Genomic DNA, 27427 nt, shown 5'->3' with positions numbered 1-27427 from the left:
TTTGAAATGTCTTTTTTCTGTGGGTAAAATTTTACTGCTTGAAAAAAATAAAAAAAAATATATATATATATATATTTTTTTTTTTTAAATATATATATATATTTAAAAATATATATATATATATTTAAAATATATATATATATTTAAAATATATATATATATATATATATATATATATATTTAAAATATATATATATATATATATATATATATATATAGATATATATATATATATATATATATATATATATATATATATACTCAAGAGAAGCTGCGATGAAAGTGTAAAACTTAATGAGGTCACTGCTAAAATGTAGTGATGAGGCGGTGACCATGCGATCCACAGTGGAATCTTGTAAGCTTGAAGATAACCCTTCATCATCATCATCATCAGAGCATTAGGAGTATACAGTACACACATGTATCTTATCTACACTTCACTATATGTATACAGTATATACAGCTTAGTACTGTCTGTACTTACAGGTGCAAGGTGTGTGTGTGTGTGTGTGTGTTTCACTGTGCTTGAGCTCTGTCTGTGTGCTGTATGTGCGCGTCTGTTAGAGCAGTGCAGCGCTGTTCTTCAGCAACAGGGGTTTGATCAAATCCAGGATGTCCAGGTTGGGATCCAGTGACCTGCCGAGACCCTCCAGCACCATGATGGCAAACACTATGGAGGCAAAATTACTCTCCAGCTTCACCTACAAAAACCATATAATAAACATCCAGGTTAAAAGCTCAGCAACAAAATGATCACATTTCTTTTGTGGCTTTTAAGATTCGATTTAATCCTTTTGAGTAAAACAGCAGTGGGGGGGGGTGAACAAAAAAATCGTGCATTCGCTGCATGGCAACAATTATTCAGTACATTCAGTTCAGTCTCAAGTTTAATGAATAATGTTCTGAAATACTTAAATTACAAGTAATACATTCCCATTTGCACGTTCTTTGTGGTTCACCTTGAATGTCTGCTGTTGCCGAGGCTACTCCTCATTGACCTTTAGCCTCCAGCTAGACCTTCTACACTACATTCCTTCAAGATAAAACTCAAAAGTACTGCAGGACAAAGTCATTCAGAGTTGTACCCCGTCGTAATGTCACTGAAAGAGATTGTTTGTTCAACGTAACCTTTGGAACTTTCTGATAGCTTACCTTGTGTTTGATGAGTAGACCAAAGACTCTGGAGAGCAATTCACCCACTTGGAACTATAAATGACAAAAAAAACATGTTACTAGTAATCACTGACCACCATATGAAAATGTGAAATACTCCGAGGCAAATTTGTTGAATTTGCAGAATGATGGCACTATTCAAATGTATTTTCTAATGTTCTCAACATCATGCCCATCATTAGTAGCCATCATCGTGCAACCCTGCATCAGAAACGCAAACTCGGAGTGCACAAACTGTGGTTGGTACCTTTCCCAGAGAGAGGGTGTTGCTGAGGGCGTGGTCCACCAGATGGGCCATCTCCTTCTTGAACTGCGGCACGTCACGGCACTCATTGGCCCGAGCATGTTTCAGGAGCAACTCCGCCACTCGCTCGCCCTGAAGAGAGGAAATCAAAAAGATCCTGGAGGTTTTCTTCAATTTACAGATTACGTTCCTTTCTTGTTTGTTGTTGTTTTCTGAAAACATTGAATAAGATAAAGGCTGGTTGGATTTGCTGTGGAACAGATACATTTCTTAAAATGTGTTCTCAATCAGGAGCACTCACCCGATGCAGCACCACAGCTGTGAACACGGCCTTGAGGTTAGTGAGGTCGTGGTCGCTGAGCTGCGTCACGATGCCGGCGTCCAACAGCACCAACTGGAGAGGACACCGGTCTGGCCTGAAGCTGACCACCACCGTGTCCCACAGGTCCGTGAGGGTGGTCTTACCGGGGGGCTCCCCCGATATACCAGCACCGTCGGTGGAACCAGAAAGAGGGCCCCAACAGTGGACCAGAATGTTCCCGGGATGGAGATCTCCGTGGACAAAGTTGTCCACAAAAACCTGGAACGCAGACATATAGAGGGAAGAAAAAACACAGATGAATATGATCATACATAAAAACCTGTTATGAAATGAACAGCAATGGCAACATTCAATCAGAGGCAACCGACATCCAGCAGGTGACGTATCTCACCATCTTCAGCATGGTCTCCATCCCCATCTTGGCTATTTTCTGCTTCACCTCCAGAGGAACCTCGGGGCTCAGGAAGTTGGACACGGGCACGCTCTCCTGAATGAAAAGATTGCATATAAACGGAACGTTGGTCTTGTATATTAATTAAACCCCATATTGCCTGGACATCTCAGACATTGTGTCACATAGGTTGGGTTTGTTAAAGACGACAATAGTTCATTAAGTGTGCGTTTCAAATGTGTGACTTGCTGATACTGGAGCTCGATCTGGCACTCAGTCTGTGTTTTCCACACATTTTTAAATCCTTCTGTACTCACCTCAAAAGTTTCCACCAAAATGGTCCTGGTGACAAATGGCCGTAAAGTGGTTGGGAACTTGACATAATCCACATTGCGGAAATTTTCCTGGAAACGCTCGATGTTCCTGGCCTCGAAACGGAGATCAATCTGAAATAAAAGTTCAGTCAGATATTTATTTTACATGCTGGACGTTTCGGCACTTTCATTATTATACAAATGAATACATACAACCCTTCTGTATATGCAAATGAGTTTAAAGCCGTCTTTTTTTGATGACAAGACGACTCGTATATGTGTAAGCCAACCAGTAACGTCCGCACAACGTCAAAGTTCTGTATCATAATAAATGCTGGGGGTCTGAATATTCCCACCTGTTTGATCATGAGCTTCTCAAACTCCTCCACGACTTCGCACAGACTGAGCCACTTGAGTCCGGGCAGACATTGCAGGAGCCAGCTCCCTGCTTTCATCAGCATTATGTCGATTTCCACCTGCTTCCGGATGCCTGGATGGATCACCTGCAAGACACCGGACTCGATTCACAAACATCCGATGACAGCCTTACCAAATGCACAGCGGGGAAGTGTTCCCGAGGGCATTGATTCAATATATCATTTGATGTCGACGTTGGCTGCCTGCTACATGAACAGTGAACACGCTGCACTCAGGTGAGGCTGCTCACCTTGATAGCCACAGGTATCAGATGCTCCTTCTCTGCGCTGCTCATCCCTTCTGGGTGACTTCTCTCCCCGAAGTCCTCGTCCTCCTTACTCCCCCTCCAGAGCCGCCACAGGGACCGGGCCACCCCTCCCAGACCAGGGATCTCCCAGGCTTCCAGCAAGTCTTCTTTCTCCATCTCCTCCACCAGAGACTGGAAGGCCGGGTCCTCCACCTGATCCGCTTTCGCCCAGCCTCTGTACACCTGTGCCACGCACCCGGAACCCACTGGCTCTTTGCTTTCAAACATCAGAACCCTCCTCCAGCCTTCCCCGAAAGCCCTCCGCAGACACTGCTTGGTGTGAGCCCAGGAGTGAGGGCGCACCCTCACGTGGAGGGTGGAGAAGCGCTCGCAGAACTCCAGGGAGAAGATGTCCCGCCTGGTGCTGGCCCACTGACCCAGCTTGATGAAAGTGGGACCAGATGTTTCAGTCACCCACAGCAGGGCACCCAGCCACAGGGACGCCCAGCGCGCGGACAACAGAGTCAAGGGGGACAGGAGGAGCAGGGGGCCAAATTTCAGGAGCAGCACGAACGCGCGAAGGCTGAGGCGCAGTAGGAACACAACTTTGTGCACTTGCACTTTGACGAGAGACTTCTTGGCCTGGCGCGGGAGGGTCGCTTCCTGGCATGTGGCTGCACAGGACGATGCGTTGACTGCACCCCAACACAGCAGCGTGACCTTGGGGATCTGGGTTAAAATCCGACCTCTTCTAACGAAACATGGCCTGGAGCTCTGCGCGAGCCTGCTTCTGGTGAAGGAGCCCGCTCTCTGGATGGCGAACCTCAGGTTGAGGAGGACTGCTCTCGCTCCGAAGGTGGCCATCGTGGAAAATGGCTGTTAGCTCAGTCCAGGAGGTGACTTTGTCCATGTGGCCGTCTTGTTTCTACCAAACACCGTTTCACATTTCACATGACGTAATCTTAGGTGTGCGTATCGACATTCACGAGTTTATGGAAAGGGAATCCACAGTCAAAGATAGAGGCGACTTGGAGTAATGCTACAATAAACTAGCTACAACTATATTTAAATATATGCTGCTGGTTTTTCTGACAACCAGTGGTAGATATAGTTCACTGTAAACTGGAGGAAACTGGGTCTCTCCTTTTAACACTACCGACGAGTGGGACATGTTATGGTTTAGCTGAAGAAAACTAAAAACATCATTCGCTCCACTTCCGGGTATGACGCAAGCCGACGAGATCACGTGGCTCCGTCTTAAAGGAGCGCGACCACCATAAAAAAAGAGAGTCGTGTTTTGTTAGATCATACATGTAAATTGTGTCCGTTTTGTTAAGCCTTTATTTATTTATTATTTGTACTATATATATATATGAAGCAAAAAGGATAAAGTTTTTTTCAAGTTGATTTTCTTCTTCAAATAACTCCAGAGACGTCAAGTGTCCTGCAGATGGAGACAAATCACATAATATTCTAAGTGCATGTGAAGAAAGGGAAAGGGAATGACACGAGGATGCAAAATTGAGCATACTGATTGAGCCATTTGTTGTTTTATAGGATAACCAGACACATGTTGATTTATAGCAGGGGGAGCAGCTGATATGAACAGTGGCTCTGATCCACTAAGCCTTTCCAGTGAGCCAGCATGTAGCTATTATGGACCTGGCTCATCTAAATGGAATACGGCCTCCATTAATGCCATTAAAAGCGTCCCCTGCTGTGACATGTCAATGTCTGCTGTGGAAAATTATAAATCAAAAGCTTAAATTCTACAAGTTCATTTTTGGATCTCCATTTGGAACAGAAGTTGACATGAGAAATAAAAGAAGGCGGAAAAAAACTTCATTATGTTATAAACGAGTGTGTTTTGATGCATTCCAAAACATGTGTTCAGAATTTGCTTCTGTGAAGTCGAGGAGGAATAACAGAAAGCTGTTCCTCTCAGTCCTAGCGCCACAAATAATTGTTTTCATTATTTATTTGGGTATTATTTAAGTATTTGTATTAAATTCTATTACAGTTTTGAAAATGATGTACTTGATTCATCTGTTGGCATTAAAATTAAGTTGGAAGACATTAATGGAAGTGGCATTAAGAAGTGCTTCCTGATAGGATATGCTGTCTTTTCCTGAACAAAGTTCCTGAAAGATGACTTAAGCGCCGCATTATTAAAGCAAAAATGTGTTTCTGGGTCATAAAGGAAAGGAGGAGGCGTTGGACAAAACACACCCTGGGTTTGATTTCATTGTCATTTCCTCTGCTTAAACCAGAGGTCTTGCAATTAGCCGACGATGCAGCATCAAGGACTGAGAACTTGCACCAGCCACGTTCCCAGTCACGGTGTGAGTCCTCTGGACACTGGGCTCGGTGCGCTCCCAGGATCCCATCTGTAGGCCTGATAGACGACCCAGCAACACAATAAGGTGGGATAAACGCCAAACAGATGTTACCAGCCCCCACCTCCCACCCTGTGCTCCCCCCCGCCCCCAGCTATTGATGGACAAGCCAGGCTTTTTTAGATCTCCCTTGCATTTCAAAGGCGAGGTCAGCGTTTTGGCTCAGAGGTCAGCAGGATAGTTGCTCTGCAGAGGTGACGCTGTTAGAGTTAGACACTTTATGAAGCCTAAAGGCTCCTCAATGCATTTGTATGGAGATCCATAGCTGTAAAATTAAATTACAGGGCAACCCTAGTACCCAATATTGTGGACATAAGTACTGTACTTATGTACAGTACAATTTTAAAGGTCCATTTTAGTAGTATATCTATACGTATACTCTACTTAACTTATCATTTCATTCCATTGAAAAATATGACTATTTTATAAAAGACAATGCATTGTTATAGATCAAGCTACCAAATAGTGTATAATTACAGCAACACAAAAGCTACAGTACAACATTCAAATGTTTATACGACCAACAGTCCAAACCCCAGTGGTATCCAGTATTTTCCACATAAAGAAAAGAAGTTCATACAAAAGTAGCAACAATATTTGCTTGTGTCAAAGTGGAGCTACATTGGATGGTAGTATTTTTGCTTGGAAAAGTTATCATTTTAAACAATTATTACAATATTTTCGGTTGATCATTGATCAACTATCCGATAGGAGAGGCTCATAATAAAAATCTCTGATCTCCATGAAGTATCTCTTTGCGCACTTCACTCAAACGACCATACTTCACAATATTAAAGATGTCCCTTTACGGCTGCAACCCTTATTAATAGGGAATTTATAAGTGTCTTGTCATTAAATACCCATATCTCTATGAATGCCAATAATACATTTTCAATATTAAAGATGGTTGGCTTTGAAAACTGTCTGTAAAAACATAGAGACAAAAACATAGTTTTTACAGACAGTAGTTTTTTGTAGTTTTTTTGTAGTTTTTTGTAGTTTTGTAGTAATGGACTTGCCCGAGAGGGCCCGTGGGGGTCTAACAGGGTTAATCATTAATCACACTGGTCATCTGTATGCATGTAGCCTTGTTCGCTGCTCTCTTGCTCTCTTTTCTCTCCACTCTTTGAGCACCGAGTCACTCCTCAGCCTTTGGGCCTGATGGCGAGCTGGTGCTCCCCGGTTTGTATCTGACGCTGAGGTCAGCGGTAATCACCCCAAACGCTGCCAAAACCACTTTCTGAGTGAGAACATTCAGTTTCACCACACACATCATTCAGCACACACGCCTCTACATTATACTTGTAGGCTTGTTGTTGTTGTTGTTGTTGACTGTCACATGGAAATAAATGAACATGCTGTCCCCTCATTTAGAGAGACAAAGTGGCCCTGGGGCTTCTTTAATTTGCTCCCAGAGGAGGCTGTTATTTATGTATTCAGTTGTGTTCAGCTTTGCCCCTTCCTGCTCCATTCCTCCATTTTTGTTTTTACTTTTTTTTTTTTTTTTTAGCTGGACACTGTTTCCCTGGCAACTAGGCCTCCAATCGGCCGGCCAGCTGCAGATTAGTTCAGCGGTGGGGGGGTTAGGTGGTTGGGAGGGGATGTAGAGAGAGAGAGAGAGAGGGGGGTGATGATGGAAAATGGAGAGGGAGGAGAGAGAGAGAGAGACGCGAGGAGGTAGGAAGGGAGAAGAGGGAGGGGGTGGGAAAAGTTTGAGAGAGAGAGAGAGAGAGAGAGAGAGGGGGCCGGCGTCATTGAGAGATAGGAGTCCGAGAGTGAGTGTTTCAGAGCCGTGAGTGGAGAGAAAGAGCCGTAAACAGTCCGGCGCAGAGGCCGGACGGGAGGAGGGATCTCTCTGACTTCGTGCCTCTGTTCAAACTTCTCGCGTCCTCCGTGTGCGTGAGGTGCAGGCGGAGGGCTATGCAAAGTGAGAGAGGTCGGTGGCTGCAAGGGTAGAGGTGTACGAACCGGGGAGAAGGGGAAGAAAGGAAGAAAGGAAGGAAGGAAGGAAGGAAGAAAGGAAGGAAGAAGGCGAGCTACTTGGAAGGAAAGGAACCATGCAAGTGGATGCTGTCTTCTGCGGGGTCAGGTTACGCAAAATGAGAAACTACTCTGAGGGCACTTCATCAGGGCTCACCCACATCAGAAAGGTAACGTGAGGAGTGCGCGTGTGTCAGCAGAGTTGGAGCAAAACGTGTTGATTGATTTCCGCACAGAACGATTGAGTTATGCTGCGTTGTATACTTAGTATTTCTTTTGTTCCCAGAGCCTTCATCTTTGTGCATGTGCAGCAACTTTGCGTTATCTCAGATGTCTAAATGTGCAAACGCGTGCGTGACCTTGAATGTGTCAGGATACATGTGTGTGTGTCCATGTGTAGAATGTACGCCTGTGCTTGTCTGAAGCAATACGGATGGTAAATGTTAGGATGTGGTTTTGTTCCGTGTTTATTTGAGCCCTGTTTCACTCTGGACTGCTCTGGCTCCAGTTTAAGTATTCCTCAAGTAGCCGGTGTCTAACTGTCTGCACCAAGTCCATTACTGCTGCCCACCAGAGACTCATCTCCCTCACCCAAGTAGCTGAGTACACACACACACACACACACACACACACACACACACACACTGCTCTCATCTGCTTATTCAATGAAAACGAGGTGTAGAAAGATAGTGTTGGTGACCATTTGGAGAACAGTGCACTGAGAGCAACGTGTTCCAAAACCAGCTAGTTAAAGGGGGGGGAGAGGGAGAACCCAGGAGAGGATAAGATGAGCATTCTTCCCTGTGAACAAAGGCACCTCTTCATGCACAGTCTGCAGTGGCTGTATTGTCGTGAGGAGGCAGGCGAGGCCAGGGTGGGGACCTCTCCAGGGAGGTTCAGGTGGCTCCAAAAAAAGTCTGCTTTTTAGGGATAACAAGTAGGGGTGGGAACCACTAGAAGTCCCACGATACGATATTGTCACGATACTTAAGTCCCGATACGATATTATTGCGATATATTGCGATTCGTGAGCTTTTTTTCCCAACCGCAAATTGTCCCCAAAGGAAAGCTTTGTCAACAAAAAATACATTGAGTTTACTATTCTAGGGCCACAAACGTTTAGAATTGATTAAATAAAAGATTGATACTTGGCTTCTGTGTATCGATACAATATCGCCACGCAAAATATCGCGATACTATGCTGGATCGATTTTTTTCCCCCCCCCACCTTTAATAACAAGTGGTTTGTGGATTCTTGATCAGCCAGGGTGGAAACTGTGCAGTCGTGTTTGAAAGTGTACATTGGACCTGTGGTCATTCAGTTTTTTAACAGACAGATGGATGTCTGAGACGTAGGATAGTGTTGATGACAGTTTTAACATGATCTTATTTTACCACCTTCCAGCAACAGCAGTTTGTTTTGACTATATAACCGAGCTGGAAAACAGCACTACTTGCAAAATCCTTTTAAACAGATGAATGAATGAAACCGATATCACAATATTGACCCCACTGTTTTATAATATAAAAAAGGTGAGCTAGTATTTGAATGTAACTTGGTTATATGTTCCAGGAGCAATACAAAGGACAATGATTCATATCCTTTTCCGACAAAAGAGGCAGTCGGACTGGTAATTGCCCCATGTGGAGTTTGCATTGTAAACAATCACACTGTAGTTTATATTTCTCAGTAGAATGCACCATTAAAGCCTACCAACCAGCTTGAATGCATTTCCTACCTCATAAAACATTGGCATATGTTTTTTCTCTCTCGATGTTTGGACATATTGTGAAACTTGCAAGACAAACATCTTCTCTTATTTGCCATATTGTTACTTTACTGCCACAAACTAACAATATGTGGAACTGCAGGGTTGATTTTCCAGCACTTTTATTGACCCTTTCCTTCAATTGACATGGCAGTTTTTGATGTAAACACCAGTTTTATTTACTCACGGCTTGGGGAAGCGATTGCTTGCTTTCCAGCTGAGGCGTGAATGTCCATCTTATTGCTGCCCTCTGTAAGAAGAAACCCGTAATGTCCTACGCCTTGTGGCAAGCATAAGCTGGTAGAACTCGTGACACGAGCAATATAGAAACCTTTTAATTCAGTTTCATTCAAAAACTCCACAGGGCACCGTGAAGCTTTTGACACATCCATGTATCCGTGTTGCGACCACATCGCCTCATTGGGGGTAACGAATTGTCCGCTGTATGTCAAACCTCAAACCACAAAGCAACAGGAATATATTCTGTGTCCTATAAGCAATGACCCATAAGAGATGGTTATCAACCAGCCAACATAATCCATCTCAGCCGCTTCCTCTGGCCTTTTAGTTCAGCCTGCTGGGCAATGATTAAACCCAAGAACAAGACCCACGGTGACGTGCAACAGTGGAACATTTGATTTCATATCCTTCATCGTAATAGCAGCTGAAGTGCTCTTTTCATATTGGCATGACAGAACGGCTTCCGCAGGTCAGTATCGTTTTGTTACGAACCACAAATCAACATTCCTCTGCTCTCCTGTGTCTGTGTGTCCTGGCGTTGTATTTACTTAACTGGCCCAAGTTGAGAGTTTATTGAATTGAGGCTGAGGCTGACTCTCCGGCCCTGTGAGGGAGGAGGTTTATAGAGCTGGAGATAAAGACAGAGGGGCTGTCTGTCTTGCTCGTCAGCGAGGTAATAAGTGGGCTGCGATCTTGCAAAGGGGCTCTGGTGTGTGTGTGTGTGTGTGTGTCACACACACAGTCTGTCAGATTGGGTCAGTTGTTTACATTCTGAGTCAGGGGCAGAGGCTAACTGTCTACATGACTGCTGTGCAAGACAATGTGCACTGTGGTGGAAAAGAAGGTATTTGTGACCTTGTAATCTCCCCCCTCACAGAATATACACCCTCAGTGCCTCAATCTTCCCCCTTTTGAGTGATTCGCTTCGCTCTCCGACACACACTCGTGCTCTCTCAAGACATTTTTCCCCCCATTTGCATAATTGACTCTGTTTCTTCCTCTTCTTTCCCTTCTTTCACGGCCACGTCTCGTCACTCCCCGTGACTCGTGATCCCTCGCATAAACACACCCTGGCATATCGACACATGCAACACACAAGGCCTTAAATCTATTAAGTGGAGGTTAACAGATTTTTTTTGCATTAGCATGCATGCTTTGTTTGAAAACTCAAACGCCAGATGTTTCGCACTGTGACTAAGTCTGTCGTCGTCTCTCGCAACTGAATCAGCGTGTTATTTTCTTTCTTGGAAACATGCTGCAGTGGAGAAATCAGCCTTGATGATTGGTATGAGTCACTAGAGTGCAAATTCATCCAGGAAAACAGTGTTTAGCTTCGTGTTGAGGCGATCGTCCTCAATTTACAAGACAGTTAACTATTAGATGCCCGTTGTACTCGCAGACACACAGACAATCCATATTTATGTTGTCGTGTGAAAACGTAATAACCTTGGGGATTTTTCACGGTTTAACATTTTCCTCCTGGGTTGCATGGTGTGTTTGTGTGTGTGTGTGTGTGTGTGTGTGTCTTAGCGGATGCAGCCTGTGACATCTGTCTCCTCTATTCTTTTCTGCTCAGAAACGTGACAGCAGGCCTTTAGGAGGTTACAGCCTGCGTACCCCTCCTCTTACAGGAACTGGCTTTTGACAGGCACTCTGTGGGGGCGGCCTGCAACTTAAAGACCCCACCGGGCCAATCTCCTGCCGTCCCCGAGCTGCTGTTGTCGCCACGGTGAAGCACTCCGAAAGAATGTGTCCTGTGGTGATGCTGAAAGAATTCCTCTTGTTTCAAAGATATGGTGGGGGACGTATTGTCTGTGATGTTGGGAGATGGCCATGGGTTTAGTCATGATCAAACCCCCCCCCCCCTTCCCCCACCACCACACACACACACACACATAGACACATGCATGGATAATGCATACCAGCTTAGACACCAGTAACCTTATTAGAGTCAAACCAACACACATACTTCGATACATGCATGGATAAAGCATCACATTGTACTGGATACTGGAGGCATGTACCCAGGTGGCACCCGGCCATGTTTTTTTCATTTGATGCACTCATATCCCTGACAGACACACATACGCACTCGCATTCTAGAGTTGCTTGCAAGCTGCTTTGTGTCTGTCAGTTTCACTCTGCAAAGTGTCTCGAGTTGTATTAATAAGAAATCGGACCGTGGATTGAGCCGCGACTCTAATTGGGACATTTAACAGGACATGGCAGTTTCAAACCCTGCCTTACTGCCTTGTTTACACAGACATGCACAGACTGTGGATCACTGAGCTCAGTCTGGAGGGATTGGTAAAGAGAGGCAGCTTCAGATTGATGGCAGGGTGTTAGATGTGGGCTGAGAGAACCCTCACAGCAAACCAATGCTGATGAAGACCATCTTGAAGCCGAGGGTTTCGAGCCTGGTTTGGCTTTGCAGGTCTTGCCCACTGGCAGCGCATGGCGGTGGCACAAACCCCAACACTCCCTCCCACAGAACACACACACACACACACACGCAGGAAAACGGGCACAGAACGATGCAAACACAGACGTGAAAATATCCACCAGAACATGCACACAAAGGCATGGACACAAACACACACTGCACTTGCACGTGAACATGCATTGACTATTTGTTTGGAAAAAAATGAACTTGCATGTGGCGAAGGTTGCCGTCTGCAAAGGAATGCGTCCATCTGGGTTCAAAGTGTGACTCTAATGTGGCCGTACAGCTCGTTGACTTAGGCTCCGGTTGCCATGTTCTAATGAGCATTCCAAGCAAAATGGGAAAAGTTTGCCGCACGCTCTGTTAGTTTGGCCGTGTGCTGCATGTGCGTGTGATATTTAACATGGAAAAACTGTAAGAGCAACGACCTTCAAATCATCCCTCCCCTGCTCCTATACGCTTCTCGTCTCTTCGTCTTTCTCTTGCAGCCGTGACTGAGAATGTGAAAAATGTTGTTTACCTGTCAATTTAGGGATCCACTCTATAATGAGAATTAAAACAATGTCTGGAGGTTCATCCAAGTGTAACAACTTAATGAGTAGATACTGCAGACACACTGCAGACACAAAGAAGCTTTGATCATCCCAAATCGTATCTAAACACTATCTTGTTAAGCTCCAGCGCTGGGAAAGTAGTAGTTTTCTCTTTGTCTGGCTGCAGTGTAATGATGGCAACAATAATGTCATCTTTCTCATGCGGCTAGAGTGTCAGGTTGTAGTCAGTCCTTTTGAAACTCTTTACAGATGTCTTGTTCGGATAGGGATCAAGCATGTATTGTCCAGCATGCTGCAGTTGCTCTGATTTAGTCTTTGCTAACTGCCTACAATTAGAGCTACAAAGTACATTAGCTATATGTTAAGTACAATTTGTCCAGAGTAGAGGACGGTGGAAACGCACACCTTTTAGACCAGTTTAGTTTGGCTTGCTTTGGCAGCGCTAAACACCCCTCTCCATTTCACTCAGTTTTTTTGTCCACTGGCGGTCTTGGCTCGGGCTCATACTTGTCGGTCACGGGGTGTGTGGAGGTCAGAAAACGTCGACTCCGACTCCGACTCTGACTCTGGAGTTATACTCTCCGGAAGAGCACTTTCCCAAGCTCTCGCCTCGCTCAGCTCCCCCGGGGACTGACGGGCGAATTATAAAAATATGTTTCTGTGCAGGCGTGCACGGGAGCAGGAGAGCAGGGATGGGATGGGGGAGCTCTGGTGGGAATTCTTAAAATGTAAAGGGGGGGGTGAAAAACAGGAAGGAGAAAGAGAAGAGAGGATTTTGGCTTTGGAGCTCAGCTCAAGAGACTGTGGCTTGGAGGAGAAATTTGATCTGGGGCCTAGAGAATAATGTTAGTGTGCTGAAAAAGCCAGGTTATTGTTGAAAGGATCTGCAGGTCCACTCACTGCTGTGCATTTTACTGTGGCCGAGCCTGTTTTAAAGAGCAAAGGTTTTACCATTAGGCTCAAAAATCCCACATTGTGTGTCAGCACAATGTAATATCAGATGCTATAAATACCTCCCACTGTTTGGAGTCTTTTTTTGCTCTTGAATGCTCGTGTATTCAGTGACACTTCCTTACATGTAAAATCCAGGCCTTCTGGGAGTTGTTAATAGTCGAGACAGGCTTTGTCTGAGGTCTAAGACGTGCCGTGTCTGTGCCCTTTGTTTTAAAGGAACAGTGAAACAGAATACAGCTTTGGTTGCAGACGACAGAATGAATATTTGTGTATCACCTGTGGCTGTTTGTGAATTACCTTGTCCACTGAAATGTATCACTGCCTGCCAAATAGTGAGGCTCATTGCCAGGAAGAGCTCTTTTGCTTGCCGAGCTTTCCTGTCAATGGCCTTACTTACACTGTCAGTGATGATTTATGCTGGCTGCAACCACAGCGCTCCGACCGCAGGCGCACCTACACCAAGGTGTGTCCCTGCCAGATGAGCCCATGATGTGTGCACTAATTTGTCTCTGGAACGAAGTGAGCTGAATACATCCAACATAACATTTTCAGAATTAGAATAAATTTGTCGCCCAACACGAATAAATGGAAATTTTACTTTCACCACACTTTGTGAGGCTGCGCTTAGGCACAACAGTGCTGCAATGTAAATGCTAAGGACAGCAAGCTGTCATGCTCAAAATTAGGGTGAGAATCCAGAGGTCCCACGATACGATATCGTCACGATACTTAAGTCCCGATACGATACTATCACAATACTGCGATATATAGAGTATTGCGATATATTGCGATTTATTAGCTTTTTTCAACCGCAAATTGTCTCCTAAGGAAAGCTTTGTCAACAAAAAAATGTATTGATTTGACTAATCTAGGACCAAAAACGTTTAGAATTGATTAAATTAAAGATTGATACTTGACTTCCGTGTATCGATACAATATCGCCACGCAAAATATCGCGATACTATCATATATCGATTTCTTCAACCACCTCTACTCGCAATGTCAATTTGATCTTTAACAGGTATGTAAGTTCACCATCTTAATTTTACCCGGGAAGCATGCTAACAATTAGCACTAAAGTGACAGAATGTCTGTCCCTCTTTTCAGGGCAATCCATCCAACACTTGGCACTACAGTCAGGAAAAATCATTAGAATGCATCATCTGAGAACTATAATTATCTGTACAAACTCTGGTGCCAATCCATCAAGTAGATGTTGAGATATTCCACTGGGTGAGTGAAGAGGTTGACCTGCAGGAAGCACGAGAGGAAAACATCACATGCTTTTCCAAAGTATAAAATAGTGAGTATATTATTATCTGAGGTTGGACATCTGGGAAGACATTTTCATAGCTATTCATCCAATAGTTATTGAGATATTCCAGTTTGGACGACAGCGGTGGATCGATCAAGCGACCAACTTCATGACAGACCGACAACTCGATTTGACAAGTGAAAGTGTCGAAAGAATGGAAAAAGAGAACTTCAAATCCGGCTTAGTCCTTCACCACAACAAACCTGGCCGCCCAGTTATTGCGTCAAGCATACGAATAACCAATCCAGCGTTGTGTTTGGAAACATCCCGAGGCCTTTATAGCGTCACAGAATCTGTCGACGTTGGCTGAAGCCAGAGTACCGCATTTTCAGGATTTGACAGAAGCGGTGTGGGATGGGGGAGGCTGCGTAGGCCGAAGAGAGAGCCGTTTGAAAGCAGGCCCTGGGATGTGTTGGCATGGGCACTGGTCTGTGGAGCCAGCGGGGTAATTGGGAGCAGACTGGGGAGTCAGGAGCTCTGCTGATGGGAGCTCTCTGTCTGTGGGGAGGAGGGGCTGACATGTCTGTGGGAGGGAGTCGAAGGACAGATGCGCCCGACCCTGCAAAGAGACGTAACACGACACCCGTTCCCAGATGGGGGGATAGAGAGAGATTTGTTTGCTCGGCCTCCTAGACGGATTCATCCTCCTCCATTTTTCTCTTCTCCTTGTGATGATCTTGTCTTCCTCTCAGGTCGAGGGGCTTCTCCTCTCTTTTTTTTGAGCGAGTCAAGGCCTCTCATGTATTCGTTGGCGCGAGGTAAAAGCCATTGTGGAGGTGGGAGAACTCAATCTTAGTCGCGCCGGGTCCGTCCAGGTTTAAGAAACTCTTTCGTGCTTAAAAGCTTCCACAAATCTTTTTCAATTATGCACTTAATTTTCACCTTTTGTCAGGCCAACAGTGTCAGAGACCCCCCCCCCCCACCCATCCACCCTTCAGACTTGTATTCCTAGAAGGGCTTATCACTTTGAAGACTTTAGGGCATCATTACCCTGCAAGCCGCACCATTTGCAGTCAGTGGAATGTGGAATGGAAGCCACAAACTCCAAAGGGAAAGGGAGACCTTCTCCATTAAAGCCCTGTGGTTAAACTGTTACGGGATGATCATTTGTAAACTCTGACAGGTGGAGAGAGTGGGAAGGACTTTAGGAGGATTTTGCTGAGTTTGTCTGGAATTTTCCTTCCGTTTGCTGCCATTTTGACCTTGTGGTAGTCAGAGCTGTCCCATTTATCAACAGCGAACTAAAGTTCTGTATGTGGTGAACTCTTAAGCCAAAAAAACCTTCCTGTGCAAAAATTTGATGACTTCATTTCAGAAGACACAGAAGGGTCAGTCTTACTCCCAACTTCCTGCAAATCACATCGTACTTCCTCTCAGTGTGTGGGCACTAACACAAACTAGAAAATAACTATTCATTTCATGCATGTGCTGCTCAAATTGTGTATCATTCTGTCCCTTGGTTGTGCATGTGCACCATAATTACATCCATGGCGGCTTCCTCTGTGGCCCCTGTTATAATGAGGGTTTGTTTATACGTTTACTGAGGTAATATTTTGGCCCATTCTTCCAGCTCCCCAGCGGGATAGACTGTAGACACCCAGGCTGTCAGAGTCTCAGTAATAAACGGCAACCACAATAACAAGAAATGCTACATGTGTGGCGTTCGAAAAATACAACAATGGACACTGTTGTGTTGGTGGATTGATAAGCAAAAATACATGCGGGGAGAAATTAATTGTTTGTGGTATCCCCCATCAGTTCCTGTCTGGTTCTGTGGTGAACCCAGTTTCTATGCTGTCTCACATCCATCCTCTCCTAACAATGGAGGGAGCAGGGGGAGAAGTGGAGGGGCAAGAGGACACGGCGCAGCAGGCCAGCAGGACTATAAGTTTGAATGGCGTGTAGAACAAATTCAACGAGTGTGCAGCTTCCAGGCTTGTAACGCGCATTTCTTGCTGTCAATCGCGCGTATGGGCAGATACACACACACATACACACACACAGATACAGGCACTCATAGTCATAGAATTGGCCTGTTTGGCTCATGTCCAAGGTCTTGCTATGAAATCAGCTTGGGAAAGCAGCAGGGGCCCTGAACAGGACACAGAGACAGAAACAGAGAGGGAAAGAGAGAGAGAGGGAGACTGCAGGGCCCAGATAAAATTCCATTGTTTATTTGCCCGACCCTCTCCTCCCCTCCTCCTCTCCATACATCCTTTCCTTTACCATCAACCCTTCCTTTTCTACTTCTTCTGGAAGCAAGCAAAACCGGGCAAGAGTCGGCCAGGTCAAGGCAGCGTGTCAGTCACTGTGAAATCCCCATACATCCCGTCAGATCTGGCAACCTCGGAGCGCTCAAAACAAATTGGCCGTACATGAATAACCTCTGACGTACATTTCAGTATGAAAGAGAACGAGGGGCGAAAAGGATTAAAAGCAAGTCCTCCTCCATCATACTTTTGTCTGCGCAACTCCGAGACTGAGTGGGAATGAAAGAGAGAAATGAAAAGAGTGAAAGATGGCAAGGAAAAAAGTAGCCGAGTTTGCCGTCCGCAGTTTCCAGAAAGCGCAGGCGAAATGTGCAGCGCTGCGTTAAATTGATTGCAGGCAAAACGTTGGCACACGCTTTAATGAACCACTTGTAGTAGAGGACAGGGTCCTTCACGCAACGTGGGTGCAGAAAGAAAAAGAAGAAAATACTTTTTTTTCCCCTTCTTTATTGCATTATATAATTCCCATTTTTGAGCTATAGTGCGCTCTCCCCATCCCCGTTTTACCTCAAACTTCACTCCCAGGATGCCAAGTGGTTTAGGGGCCGCCTCTTTTTGTTTGCGCTCCGTGTGTTCTGTGACTTCATGTCCTGATAAGTGTGAAATGCAGCGCGGGCTGTGAGCGACTTTGCCCTTTTTAGGTATTTCGAAATGACACAAGAGCTAAAGAGAGCAGTGTGGGGAAGAACAAGCGAGGGATGGTGATGTCATGGTGTTAGCTGTTTCTTGCAGGGCTGGACAGAGGGATGGAGGGACGGAGGGACAGAGGGGAGGATGAAATCTTTATGAGAAGCAGCTGTTGGGGAGAGGCGGGCCTCCGGAGCACTACGGCAGCAGCCAGTCAGCAGGTCGCTGACAACAAGTCAAAGGCCCGATAAAGCTCTGAAACACTGGCAGCACACACACACACCTGCATGCAGCAACACTTTCTCAGATTATCGCAGAGAGTTAACACAACAAAGACGCAAACCAAAAAGGCCCACTCGCAATATCACTGTCTGATACTGTCCGTAAAGAGTATAAGAGCGATATTTGTGTAGTTGATCACTGACTAAATTCTGACTGATTCTCATGTCACCGGTCCTGATGACAGAGCGGTTAAAAAGCTACCTCACACTGTAACTGACACAGCTTGAGGAACTCACTGTGGAAAATGTGGTGGAGTGTGAGTGTGTCATCACATTGCCGTTGTATGAGTCCGGACCGATTTCTTTTATTCCCTCGATGAATCCAACGTTGTGTGAGTTCGGTATAACAAAAACCAGTTGGGCTGTCGTCTCAGAAAGTCTGCATGTTTGTGCTGCGGAGTAATCCGTGTGCAAAAGTTTGTGAATTATGGATTCATTTACAGCTGTATGACCAGGCAAAGGTCAAATAGTGTTGCATTTGGGTGGCCTTTGGTCTGTTCGTCATCTAGGGATCCCAGATATCTGACAGTTACACTAATCATAATCAGGCTCTCTCTTTTTGTTCTTTACACAACTTGTTCTGTCACTTTCAAAGAGTACAAACCACGAGAGACTGGATGGAAATGTTCACCATTATCTCCATATTAAACATAGCGTCACATCTCGCCTCTCTCTATGACGGCAAGGTTTTTACCCGCCTCCACATGAGGCCGTTCGAAACGGTTGCCTTCTGACAACGGTCCGAAAATGTAGAGCTGATATGTCCCATGATAGCCACTGACTAGAGGAGGATCGGCCCTTTGGATGCATGGGCCCTCCAGTGCTACCCTCAGGTCAAACTGTGCAATGTTTGGCCCCCGCTACAACACCCCCCTCCCTTGATTACTTTACTGAACCGTACATTTTCGAATAGCTGGAGCTTGTCATAAACTAAGATCATATTCATTTCATTAACATCACGCCATGATTCAACCTTTAAGCCGAAACAGACGACGCACATCCCTCTCTCTCTGCGGTATGTTTGAGGATATGTTTGTAATAATCTGTCCATGGCCAGATATACCCAGTCAGTGTCCATCCGCTGATAGAAATCTCCCGCAAGGTTTGTTATGCAACTGATGCTTGGCTCTGATGCCCTGCATCTGAACCCGCCTGACGCTATCTCTATCGAGTAAAAGCTTCAAGGCAATTAAGACTCACTGAGCACCGATCCGTTTTCATCTGAGGCCAGAACCGGAGGGTATCCTTCATGGAAGATATCGTTGTAATGTCTTTATCTGAAGGTAATTAAGAAAATAAGATAAAAACCAATAGTTAGCAGGGGATTCTGGGTATAGAAGGTACTATGGAAGGACTGAAGGACTCTTTTATCATCACACATCAAACATATCGTGTCTTGTATTCATTCTAACACAATCTCCACTGCCATCTTCTCCACCCAGCTGCTTGAACACCACTTCCTCTGCCGCAGTGTCCGTGGCCTGTCACACCTCACGGGGCCGAGGCTGAAGGGGGGCAGTTTCCTGTGATGTTTTTATTGGCCTCAACAGATGGCTTCCCTCAGCCTCTGCATTGTTATGGTGGCCATCTTGCTCTGAGGGTCAGGGTTAACAATAGTTGCCCAATAGCTGTCGGAGACAAAAGCCCTCGCTGCTCCCGAAAAGAGTTTCCTCAGTAACCCAACGCTGTAAAACTGGCAATGCTGTCAAAATTTACTGCTTTTACGAGATGTGAACACACTGCTTCTTCTTGGGTTCGGGCGGGTGCGGAGGAGCACCCTCCTGCATGCGGGAAGTCAAGTTTGAATTCGGTCTGAATTGTGCGAAAATACCAAATTACCTTTTAGGGCACCAGCGTCTCCAACCCCGGGGCTCCAAACAATGAAACGGGACAGCCTAAAAGCTGACACTGTTTTAACAGGGCAACAGTATACTTGTATTATTCTTTGCAATATCCACTTTCCTCTTTAGTTTTGACAACCCCTGTCTCCCTCCCCCCCCTCCACCCCAATGTTCCTCTCCCCCCCTGTGATATACAACACCCTCCCCAAACTGGAGAAAAATTCAACTGTAAAACTAGGAGGCTCTACACATTCTTTACAGTCCCCCTTGCCCACCCTCCTTTCCACGCGGGATTTCTGTTCTTCATTTCTGTGTTGGATTTTTAGTAAGGAGAAGAAAAAAAAATCCAGAGGGGGAGGAAGGGAAAAATATCGGTTGATGTTTCCCCTCAAACATGTGACCTCTGCTCGGCTCACAGCTGAAAATAATTTGGGCCCACAGGCCGGTGGATGGTTGACGCAAACTCTCCTCCTCTTCTTCCTCCTCCTCTCTCTCTCTCTGGGGGGGCTGAAGACAAAGCAATGGATGGCTGTAAGTTGAGCTGTGAGAATAGAAGCAAAAAAATAAAATGACGCATTGTACTTTCAGTCTACTCCGTACCAGACGAGGAGGCCGCAACTTTTCCGCAGTGTCCTGTTGTTCTTTCATTCTGGAAGCGCAAAAAGGAAAAGCCCAGAGTAATTCCAAAACACTGGACCCGGAGGGCCAATTATGTTGTTAACTCGGGGAAGAGTTCAGCTGGTTGGCGGCAATTTATATTTTGACGTAATCCGCTGAAATTGTGGCTCTTTTTTTCTGACTGCCAGTTGGAGCAACGATTTGTGGAATTCGGCTGAGCGCGGGTCACATCGGCAGGGGGGCAACGGAGAGAAATGTCACGGTTAGGTAATGCAGGTTTACTGGGAAAAGATCGAAGGTGGGGGGGGGGGATTAGGTCCAGGCTGTGCACAGGAAATGTTTAACGGCCTACGGATACCCTAAAGTATCCCAGCACATCTGGTTGAAGTCACACATGCACACACATCCATAATTTGGTCCTGGAGTATGAAGGTTTTGGCAGGACGTGTCGATCTCTGAAGGTTTTTCGTTTGAGTACGCAGCCGGGTGGCAAAGCATGTATTAGTGTCTCTGTGAATTTACTTAAGAACAAATGTGTGAATACCTGCCAACACGAGTAAGACCTAACCTTCCCCCCTTCTTCTATGTTAACCACATCAGAGCCAGGCAGAGGCTAGGCCCTTTAGCTTCATGCCAACCCTCCACAACCATTTACAGGCCAGCTCATGAGCGCTGTGTACCAGCGGCTCTAATTCGATGCTACGTACGGAGGGTCTCGCCATGGCTGCAAGTGGATCTGGTTTCATTGTGCTCTGACAAATGTACCAAGTAATAATTTCTCCCCCCTCGCAGTCGCCTTGGCACTACTTGTCCGTAATAAAGAGCTGAGAGAAATGTGAAGCGCTGGAAGACATTAAGGAAGCTACTTTTCTGGAATGTAAGGAGAGTTTGCAGAGAGGACTCGAAGTGCAAAAACAAAATGTGTGCGCAGTTCTCGTTTTGAAAATACTCCAGAAATATGTTCTGGAAGAGACCAGACATTGAGTGATAGCCTTAAAAAGTAGAACTCAGTGCCTTTCTCCTTGTTTCCCCAATGGAGCTTAATTATATTGTGGAGTTTTAGTATATTCCATAAATTTTCCATAATGCCACATTGGTGCTGGTTTATAATGAGGGTTGTCTGTTGAAGTTTGGTTTTTATGGGACGGCGTGAAACCTGTGAGGTCTGCTTCTCTGCTGCTTGGTTCAGAAAAGAGTTTTGCTGAACCACCATGAATGAGACGTTTGAGCTATTTGGTAGTTCACCCTCACACAGTAGAGTTATAATATGTCCCCCGGAGGGATTCCTGGGTAAGCAGCTCTTCTTATGACCTAACTCTCATTTATCAGTCTGTATGTCTGCCTATTTGTATGTATCATGTCCATATATTTAGTAAAAAACACAAGCTGGAATATGTTCAACCTTCTCAATGTATTCATGCTCTGCAACAGTTTGATTTGTGAATGTTTTTCTTCGCAACCTCCGGACCTATAAACGGAAATTTAGGTCTGCTGTGCATTCGCCTGTGTTTTAACAAACTTTTGCCATCCACAAAACATAATGCACTCACCCCATTATACAAATATATTGTGCTAACTGACTGTGTTTTGTGTGACTGTGCAGGATGCCAGCTGCTAGCACCATGACCGGTGGGAGGGCCCTGCTGCTCTGTACGAACTCTGACAACTGTATCTACCAATCAGTCAACGGGTAGGTACCTCAAAACACGAGCAAATACTTTATTATGATTTCATGTCCAGTAGCAATACCTATACGTGTCCAACATATCAGTGCGACAGCAACTATGTAGTGATTTCTCATGAATTATTGTCAAAGTCTCCTTGAGCAAGGCTTTTATAGCAACCTGTCTGTCATTATATTATTATTGTAACAATCCAATTCTTTTCATATAGATCAGATGCTTGTTGAGCATTTGCAAACCTTGGATAGAATTATTATTACAAACAACCCCAACTGTTTAAAACAAATCTGGTTCATCGAAAATAAGTTTTAAAAAAAAGTGCCTTATGTGTTTAGGAGAGAAGCTAACTATGAAACCCAAAGTGCTTTGCAATTGCACGAGGTTGAGTATTGTAGAACCTTTGGGTCAATTCCTGTGTGATTCAACATGTTGTTCCTTCTGTGGAGCCCTCCAAAACCCTCAAACTGAAAAAATTACCCTAATAATATCATTGTGTTTGTCTCAGCTTGAACTTGAGACATCAAATATTTAACAGAACGTTGGCATTACAAACGTGATGGGTAGTGTTTGAAATTCATTCACTTTTTTTGTTTTGTACCAAAGAATGAAACTCAAAACTGTATGTCAGTATATTACTAATTTGCACAAAACACCTTTTAAAGTACGCATAGAACTGATTTGCCATTTGAGTACCATGTGACCTACCAATCTGTCCAAAAACATGCTTGTGAAACCCTTTTAATCTGAAGATCCTTCAACTTTCAGTTGAAGAAAACCATGTGCTGCAGGATGAGACAAAGGCTGTATACTGGTTCACTTTCTGTTATCTTATACCTCCACACGTTCTCCAACGCATAGCGCCTGGGCTTAAGCGCTCACACACACTTCTTTGCTGCTCTTAAGCAAGCTGAAGACACCCCTTCCCATTTGGGTCAAGAGTGTAACAATAGCATGGCGAGAGAGCGGGGCAGCGTTGGCCATCTGGCATTGAGATACTGTTACTGCCCCCCTGCTGCCACTGTCTAATGCCTCTATGACCACCCTCTATAGTCCCTTCTGTCATGCTTGCAATATTCATTAGTGCCATTTAGATTGTAATGACGGGATTTGGTTTAAATGTCTGTTGTGTTGATGGTCTGCCATATTACTGCGGAGCGCCCATTGCTCAAAAGCTCACTATTTCCATTTGGCAGTTGTTAAACGTGAGTTGTATTTGAAACCCTTTCTCTTATTTGCTGATCCCGTGTTAGCTCAGCTGGTTACAGATGCTTTTGTGCCCTTGTGCCCGTTCTCCATCCTTCCGCCCCCAATGACCCTCACTCATCTCCACGCCCCACCCGTGCTTGGCAAAACTCTCTTTTCACAAACGCAATCATACTTCATAGAGATGGGGGAAATACTCTATTAATTCCCCCCTCGGCAGCCCTCCCTACTCCTGTTCTCCTTTACTTGGCTCTTCTATCTGACCTAGTTTTTCCCCTCTCTGTTGCTTCATGCTTTTTAAAAACCGGTGTTTCGACTGAGGGACACAATAGGAGAAAGAAAGGGGGAGGGGGACCAAACTAATAAAACCCAGATTCATTTAAAAGGTAATTATTTGGTTTCCTCGTTGGTCATATAGTTACAACATAAAAGTCTTTTCTTTTCTTCAAGGGTCTCTGAGGAAACTTGATTCAGTAATTTCCCCCTGAGATTTTCCTCTGGATTGCATGACTGTTGGTTTTCACATCCAGCAATGTCATCAGAAGTCACCCAGCAAGGCCATGTTTCCTCCGTTTGTTGGAAATTCAATCATTTGATGAATGGTTTTGAGGGCCAAAGCAAAGATTTGAGGGCTTGGGAGTAGAGCAGGAGAGATACACGTCTACATTTCGGCCTCTACCCTCTTTTGTGTACTTTTATCTTCTCTCCCGAAAATAGCTGTCTGTGTGTGCGTGCTTGTGTGTGTATGTGTGTGTTTGTGTGTGTCATGTAAACTCTGACCCTGGAAGCCAGAGTTCAAACAGTCGTGACCCAGTTATCTTCTCAGAGTGACTCACGGCTAAAACAGCGGCACCAAACAGACGTCTAAGCTCTTTTAACGAGAATTCTTGTTTACCTCATAAAACAAAGACCTATTTGGGCGTAATTGTAAGTGCTCACGTTGCTTGGCCAACTTTAAAAGCTATGGGGAGCACGATTCTTAGCTATGTGTACACTGAAAGCAGCAACTGACATTGCTATGAAAATAATTGCACTATAAATTATAAGAGTTGACAAGAGTGCAACGTACTTTCTCCCTCTGTTTATCTGGTTTGAATTACGTGTGCTTCAGTAGTGGTTAGCACGGTCCCCTTCCCAGAGAAGACTCTTTCCACGTTTTTGCTTTTTCCTGCAAAACGGACAATTCCATAAGCTGGAAGATCGTATTATTTTAAGATGATGAAATCATATATTCTCTTGCTAATCGTACATTTGAACGTCAAGCATCATTTGCATAGGATTATTAAACCTGTTTAGTCTGGATTTGTTAAATATTAATGTGTTCATTTTTCAGATCTTATGCTGTAGCTCTGGTTTGAAAAATTGTCTTGAATCAAGCAAGTTTGAATTGCTCAAGTTTAATTTACTTATTTACGTTCCTTTTGAATTGGCAACTTTTTTGCTTAATATTTGCAGTTCTCATTAAAGGCTTACGAGCAACCTGTTGCAAATGGAGAAAAAAAATACCAAACATGTGCACACTTTTCTTGTTGTTTTGTGTTTGTCTCCATATATAAAGTTGACTTGGCAGCTTTGGGTGTTCATGAATGGCACTTGCGGTTAGTTTGCAACCCTTTCAAGGGTTAAGCAAGAATGTCAATTGTGTACGTTGACTTTTCTTTGTGCGTCTCTCGTCTAGGCTCCAGTGCTGTGGCTTGAAGGTTGGAGTGGCTCCGTCGTCTGCGGTGCCCCATCGCCAAGAGGTGTGCGGGTCACCAGGGGACAGAGACCGGAGGGACCCCGCTGTGTCCACCAAGCGTCCTCTCTCCCCTTTGCTCAGCTTGAGCGACAGCCCCGGTCCTCCCGACGCCATGCTGGCTCACAGGAGAGCCGCCTCCACCAGCGACCCGCGGACTTCCAACACGGAGAACGGGCTGTGTGGCAAGCTGAACAGCAAGAGCCCGGCGGCAGCGAAGACCGCCAGCATCCGTGATAAGATCTCACAATGGGAGGGCAAGAAGGAGCCGGCCCCACCGACTTCTACGGGGACATGTCCGCTGAGCACGACGCAGAAGGAGGTTGAGACCGTGAGGAAAAAGGATTTCAAAGCTTCTGAGGTCCAAAGGACAGATAGCAAGAGGTTTGTCAACTGGGACAGACAGGACTCAGGGAAGGAGAATGTTGGAAAGTTGGGGGATTCGAGGCCTAAATCGCCAGAGGGCCTAACAAACAAGGACAGAGAAGTGATCCTCGAGAGGGGATTTCGGGCGTCCAAGCCAACAGAACCACCCCAAGACAAGAAAAGTGTTTTAACTCATGTTAAGAAACTGGAGAAGGCAACGAAGGACGTTCCTGACAGACCTTCGCTGGCATTTCCAGGGAATTACTTCTGCCCGCCTTCAAAGGAGGAGCTGGAGGAAACAGAAAAGAAAGGCAACGAGCCCATTTTTGGGACTTTTGACGTTCGGTCCGGCGGGTCGCGCAGGAGGAGGGAGGGGGATCCGGAGAACGTATACAGTGAGCCAGGGGCTCCGTCTATAAACCCTCTACCCAAACCCCAGAGGACCTTCCAGCATCACACACCCCCCACCACCCCAACTTCAGGGCCTGGCTCGGGGAAGGGCAGGAGGAACTTGCCCCCTTTGCCCTCAATTCCTCCTCCACCTTTACCCACGTGCCCACCACCTGGGGTTTGCAGGAGACCCTGGGCTGACAAACCCCGAGATAGTAGTAACAGGTAAGAGAGTAAGAAGATAGACGTAAAGATATGGGCGGTCGTGAATAGTGTGGACCTGAAGCATTTCTTGTCTTCACCCCAAAAGCTAAATTCCCCCCAAAAGATATTGTTTTAAGTTGCTTGCTTCCTCATGAACTATTGATAGCTCTGTGTGTCCTGTGACCATCCCCCCACCATCACCACCAAACACTGAGGTAAACATCACCCCCATCTGCTGTAAATCAAAACCACTGGTGACATCATACTGTTTCTAAATATCCCGAAGAATGAGCTCATTGGTTGGATCGGAGGAATGTACACATCCACTGAACTCATTCCTCTTTCCAAAAACTCTTCTGGCAGAGAGCGCCGAGGCCCTTTTGCTTTTTTTAAGACTTTAAGCATTGACCGTGAAAATGATGCAATGCAAAGCCCATCACAAATAGATTGTTGGGCATTTTGTAAATATAAACATGTGTGCACTTGTGAAGTGTTAACTATGATCCAGAATCTGAATCACTTATCCTACCACGAGCCATTAACATGTCTTCGAAGTTGTACTCAAATTCAGACGGTTACAGTCAAACAAACAGAGCTCTGTGAGGAAAACAATAATGTGAACTCGGCCGTGTTGGAGTACATCTATTGTTCACTTTCTCAGTGGTCTGAGTTCTTGTTTGGAGCTTGGCTCGGATCTGTTACATTCCATACCATATGTGGAGGCCTCACTCTGCTCAAGTGTGCTGTGTCAAGCCCTTTGTTTGGTCAGGCTGTCTTGCTCTTAGTGTGCATTTTTGTGGGTGTGAACAACTTTACCGAGTTGCAGGTTTATAGTTACACCTAGCTGCACCCAACGCCGTGGAGCGGCTCCGCCATTAATCACTCTTTTGTAAAGCTTACAACGTCTGTCATTCGGTAAACCTCGGTCCAAAAGGTGCTTATTTAACTCCATGATCATTTACTCTCCTTAAGTTTAATATATATCAGCGACAATGCACAGCAGTTCACATGATTTAGCAAAAAATGGCTAGTTTTCATATGCAGTTAATGTTAAAGATAAAAACATGACTGACAAGGCAGACACCAAATCATATAACACGATTTTGGATGGCAAAATGTTCTTTCACTATGTCCAATTGAGCAACACTGAACAGAAAGAAAGGAGCGTTGCTTTGTATCGCAATGAATGTAACAAGTTCCACCCAATAAAGAGGAAACTTACTTTAATTGTATGTGCATGCATGTGGCGAACTCATGCGTCCACGGCTGCTCGTGTGCTCTTCATCCTACTTGGCTTTAATCCTCGGCAGTGATGAAACACAGATGTGGTCATTCAGATGTGGCAACTAGTAAACGGTCACATCAGTTTTTTTCCTGCTTGGCATATCAAACATTCCTTAAAAGCACCAGCAGGAACACTCAAAGATCCTTCCTTCCTCTTCTTTTCTATT

The 27427-nt window shown here is 45.1% G+C and overlaps 2 protein-coding genes across 2 annotated transcripts in view; one reads left to right on the top strand and one right to left on the bottom strand.

The window, feature by feature from the left end:
• Window positions 1-277: 277 nt before the first annotated feature.
• On the bottom strand, window positions 278-4328 carry adck2 (aarF domain containing kinase 2). The gene is made up of 8 exons (XM_068603175.1): window positions 3112-4328; window positions 2801-2947; window positions 2448-2576; window positions 2131-2226; window positions 1719-1997; window positions 1421-1549; window positions 1153-1206; window positions 278-701 (listed from the first exon to the last, which is right to left on the bottom strand). The coding sequence occupies exons 1-8, from the start codon at window positions 3970-3972 to the stop codon at window positions 561-563; spliced, it is 1836 nt and encodes a 611-aa protein (XP_068459276.1). The 5' UTR covers window positions 3973-4328; the 3' UTR covers window positions 278-560.
• A 2904-nt stretch (window positions 4329-7232) lies between these two features.
• Window positions 7233-27427, top strand: part of si:dkey-82f1.1 (DENN domain-containing protein 2A) — a 30834-nt gene continuing 10639 nt past the window's right edge. Inside the window, exons 1-3 of the mRNA XM_068602771.1 lie at window positions 7233-7654; window positions 22000-22086; window positions 24960-25997. Of these exons, the coding sequence (XP_068458872.1) occupies window positions 22001-22086; window positions 24960-25997 (1124 nt within the window). The 5' untranslated portion in view covers window positions 7233-7654; window position 22000. The remainder of the gene's footprint in view (window positions 7655-21999; window positions 22087-24959; window positions 25998-27427) is intronic.

Source organism: Clinocottus analis, unplaced genomic scaffold, assembly GCF_023055335.1.
Source record: "Clinocottus analis isolate CAN_PGR_092001 unplaced genomic scaffold, fCliAna1.0.p SCAF_6, whole genome shotgun sequence".
NCBI classification, from domain to species: Eukaryota; Metazoa; Chordata; class Actinopteri; order Perciformes; family Cottidae; genus Clinocottus; species Clinocottus analis.
This window is presented reverse-complemented; position numbering and strand designations above follow the sequence as displayed.

Coding starts and splice junctions, on each gene's coding strand:
- adck2 (XM_068603175.1), bottom strand. CDS start 3,972: ATGGCCACCTTCGGAGCGAGAGCAGTCCTCCTCAACCTGAGGTTCGCC. Junction 2,948..3,111: donor TGATACCTGTGGCTATCAAG/GTGAGCAGCCTC, acceptor GGTGTCTTGCAG/GTGATCCATCCAGGCATCCG. Junction 1,550..1,718: donor CAGCTGTGGTGCTGCATCGG/GTGAGTGCTCCT, acceptor TCCTCTCTTCAG/GGCGAGCGAGTGGCGGAGTT.